This window comes from Trifolium pratense, linkage group LG7 (genome assembly GCF_020283565.1).
Source record: "Trifolium pratense cultivar HEN17-A07 linkage group LG7, ARS_RC_1.1, whole genome shotgun sequence".
Lineage (NCBI taxonomy): Eukaryota > Viridiplantae > Streptophyta > Magnoliopsida > Fabales > Fabaceae > Trifolium > Trifolium pratense.
The window spans coordinates 46686061-46690299 of NC_060065.1; the positions used below are offsets into that span (position 1 = coordinate 46686061).

General features: G+C 29.0%; 1 protein-coding gene across 1 annotated transcript; it reads right to left on the reverse strand.

Moving 5' to 3' along the window:
• Positions 1 to 929: 929 nt before the first annotated feature.
• On the reverse strand, positions 930 to 3888 carry LOC123898086. Its single transcript, XM_045948950.1, has 4 exons — positions 3484 to 3888; positions 2614 to 2724; positions 1291 to 1371; positions 930 to 1171 (listed from the first exon to the last, which is right to left on the reverse strand). Exons 1-4 carry the CDS (start codon positions 3730 to 3732, stop codon positions 1097 to 1099), a joined length of 516 nt encoding a protein of 171 aa, XP_045804906.1. The 5' UTR covers positions 3733 to 3888; the 3' UTR covers positions 930 to 1096.
• Between the last annotated feature and the right edge of the window lie 351 nt (positions 3889 to 4239).

A 4239-nucleotide genomic window follows, 5' to 3' on the forward strand; every position in this document is an offset into this window, starting at 1 on the left:
TTTATTTTTTTTGAAAGTTAGTCTCTTAATATTTTTTTATTTTTTCTGACCGTAGTCTTTTATTATTTTTAAAAAGTGTGATATTTTACCCACTATAAAATCAGAATACTCCCTCCAACCTTATATTATATATAAATAAAAATATTTTTTTCCGGTTTATTGGATAATTAATTTATCTAATCTGTATTATCAGAGGAAGTATGCAACAACTAAGTTGTAACAAGTAAGTATGTAACAAAAATAAAAATATAGAGTGTATGCTGATATAAGAGTTTATGAATGATACAGAGGACTGTCTAGTAAACTATTTTTTATATTGGTGCCTAGACATTCTCATTACGTCGTATCAAATTATCATTGGAGCACAAATATATTTACAAAAAAAATAAAGATTGATTCCTATTTTGAATTGTACCAATATGTATAGAATGTTAATGTAAGTTGATCAAGCAATGCTAACAATGTCAAAAAAATGTCATTTTCATTTGTGTATGTTTATCACAGAATAAATTAAGATATCTTTTTGTGTGAAAATTAACATGAGAAAATAATGCGAAGATCTTGACCCTTAAAATATAAAGAGAGGTCTCGAAGGATAAAAAAGAAGAAAAAAAAATTGGTTAAAGGCGAAAATTAAAACATAATTAAGATAACATGAAAGGATCATTTCCCAACAAATGTAAAGAGAGATCTTGAAGATAAAAAAGAAAGAAAAAAAGGTTAAAGGTGGAAATTTAAAACATAAGCTAACATGAAAGGATCATTTCCCGACAAGAGGATACTTCTAACCATAAGCAACTATGATTTTAAATCTTTTGCATCAACCGTGTACTAAATCAAGTCAATTAAACAATAGTATAATATAAAGAGCTATTCAAAGTATATAGTTTTCGCAAAGAGTCAAATATCCTAATTACGGCGAATTTAAGAGAAAAAAATTTGCAATTCAGGTGTTTAATACACACTTTTATTAGACAATTTTTCCCTAAGTCAGAAAAATTAAAATACACTGAAATCACAAACTCTACAACATTAAATGATAAGGATTCTAGTCAACAGCACACTGAACCCACAAGGTTACTTTCACTAGCATATCTTAGTGAAGTGTATCTATATTTTTGCTTAGATCTTCCAGCTTCTTCATCCTTATTCTCTCACTTTCAGTCACAAGCTAATTCAAAGTTCACATAATGCAAATAGAAAGAAAAAAAATAGTTAGATAGGAAGAAAAATAGTATGAAATTATGAGTGTACTTAATTAAACATTCAATTCAATGAATAATTACTAACCTCCACTAATTTTGTAACAAGTTGAGCCTTTTCTTTGTTTTTCTCATTGAAAGCCTCAAGAGCTTCATTGTATTCTCTCTCCTGTGATGCCAAAAATATATATAGTTTCACAAAAAAGCTTCACAATTTTTTTTTTTTTTTTAATTTAAGTGTTTTCTTTTTGTCTTGTTTTTAACTTAAGGGCATAATGATGGGAAAAAAAAGAAGAATAAACTATCAATTATAAACTCTGATAATTTAGTTTTTGTTATTAAGATGGTAGAAACTAACATGATAAATTTTAATATACTTTAGAAATTAAATTAAGGAATTTCATATACTTAATCATTTATTATTTTGGTGTATTTTAGAGAATAAGACTTTGTTTGAGAAGACCAATAAGCTAGTTTATAGCTTATAGCTTATAAGCTTTATAAGCTAAAAGCTCTGTTTGGTAATAATTTTTAAAAAGAGCTTATAATTTATTTTTCTAGCTTATAGCTTATTATTCAAATGTTATTTCAAGTAGCTTATGAGCTTATAGTTTATTATTTTTTCTTCCAACTTTACCCCTATCATCTTACTTGAAAAAAATTAAATATTAATTAAACATATCTTTTTTATGATATTTCATACTTATAAACTAGTTCAACCGCTAATTTTACCAAACACTACAAATTCAATCGGTTAGCTTATTCGCTATAAGCTAAAAGCTAGCTTATAAGTTATCCGCTATAAGTTAGCTTATCAGCTATCCGCTATTTTTTACCAAACAGAGCCTAAGTAAATTGAAGAGAGAATGATACTTTAAAACTAAAATTGATTGAAACCAAGACATTAAGCTCAGGTGGTTAATAAACTCCTCTAAGACGAACTGTTCGAGAGAATATGAGTTCGATCTCTAATAAAAACGATTCTTGATTAAACTTTACTTATCTCACGATCGAACTCTAAATTACCGTAGCCCTTTTGCTTGGAAATAGAGAGTTAAAAAAAAAAAAAAAAACTTAGCTTATTAAAAAAAGGATGCATGAGGAATTTTGAATAGCTCAATAGCAATTTTCTACATGCAAATTATCAAACACAATTATTATGAATAATCCCCTTTCACAACTAGATAATCTTATATTGTAGCCCACTTTTGATGACAGAATATATGGGAACAAAAAATTAAAGCAGATAATTAAGGTGGTCAATTGACTAAATTATAAGCATAACTTGAGTGGTTGTATCAAAAGCAAAACATATTGGGATCACTTTGTCTCCTTGATCAAATCCTATGTTTCTACTAGTAAAGAAACTATAGAAATTAAAAAATTAATTAAAACAGTTAAAAAATCTCACCTTTTTCTGGAATGTTTGACCCAATGGCTTCAACTCTTTGTTAACCATGTCTATCTTCTTTCTAACCATTGCAACATCCTTCCTCATTGGATCTGTGAATCCCTCAATCTCCTAATCAATTTCTCAAACAAAGATGATTTTTAATAGATGAAAAAAAATCTTAAATATAACAAATGTTAATAATTTTGCATAAAAACCACATATTTCATTTTTTTTTCTCTTTTCAAATTGTTTCTAACCAGCTTGTTTATGTTAAATGAGTTTGAATCTTATCCCAAAAGTTAGCTCAAAGGTGAGGGTAGCAAGCTGCCCAAACAAATTTATACACTAAAGTGACTTAACAGCTCGCGAATACAAGTATGAGCAATGTAAGACTCCAAACAAACTGGAGACAATTTCAACATCCGCTCTCACACCAAACGCTAACTCAGATGCCCAAACACATTTATACACTCAACAACCCAAATATGAGAACCTGAGGGAAATGAGACTCCAAACAAACTTCGAACAACTTCAATAGTTTCATACAAATTTTTTTTTGGAAAAGAATAGTTTCATATAAATAAACACTACCATGGACATGTGAATAGAATCTTCCTTAACTACGGATCAAATGTAGCTAATCCTTAAATTTTGTTCAAGTTTTTAAAAAAACGGCTTGCAATTATGGCCGCGATGTCAAGGCAACCACATTGGTGGTCGCTATTGCAGCAACACGGCCAGTCTTTAACCGGAATTTTTTCTACAATATCAAAAATTACAGTGCGGCCGTGACTTCGACCGTGATTTAAAACTTTGCTCAAAGTTTTAAATATGTATAAACTAAAGAAATTAACTTTGCTCAAATTCAGTATTTGTTGTTGAACTTACTTGTCTTATCTCAGCCAATCGCTGTGTTTCCTTTTCGACTCGACCGAGATGAGCATGAACCTTATCTCTAACCTCCAATTTTCTCCTCTCAATTTCTTCTTCCTTTGATTTGAACATTGCTAGAACTGATCTTGACATTTCCTCTTCCCTTTCATCTCTTCTTGGACTTTGCATGTTGCTAATCATTCCTGAGTTCTTGACTTGTTGCACAATTTGTTGTTGATCATAGGATCTTTTTGGTGTTGCCATTGCTGCTCCACAAATTTCAAGTCACAAGACACTTTTTTCTTTATCTAACTGTTCTTACCTGTTTTCTCTTTTCTTTGAAATGATAACTCTGTCTTTCCTATGTCTTAGGTGCTTATAAAACAAAACTGGCTTTTAAGCCAAGTATCTTATTTTAATAGTATGAATAAAATTTATTACTTTATCATAGTAGTAAATCATAGAATAGAAAACATCACATAAATAGTTGTTACAAAAATGAAGATTATATACTTGGAATTGGAAACTAGCATTAATATTTCAGATGGAAGTTGTGTCTGGTGTCTTACACACATATAAAATTTGTATCATTGACACATGCAGTCACATTCAATTATTTTTAATTTCTTAAATTATTATCAATGTTTATGCGTCAATGCCTTTTTTATGTCACTTTATAGAAAACATTAGATACTTTTCAGTTACGTGGTGTAAAAATTAAATGGTTTGAAAGTGAAAATAAAATTTCGAGATCTAGACCTTCAAAAAAAT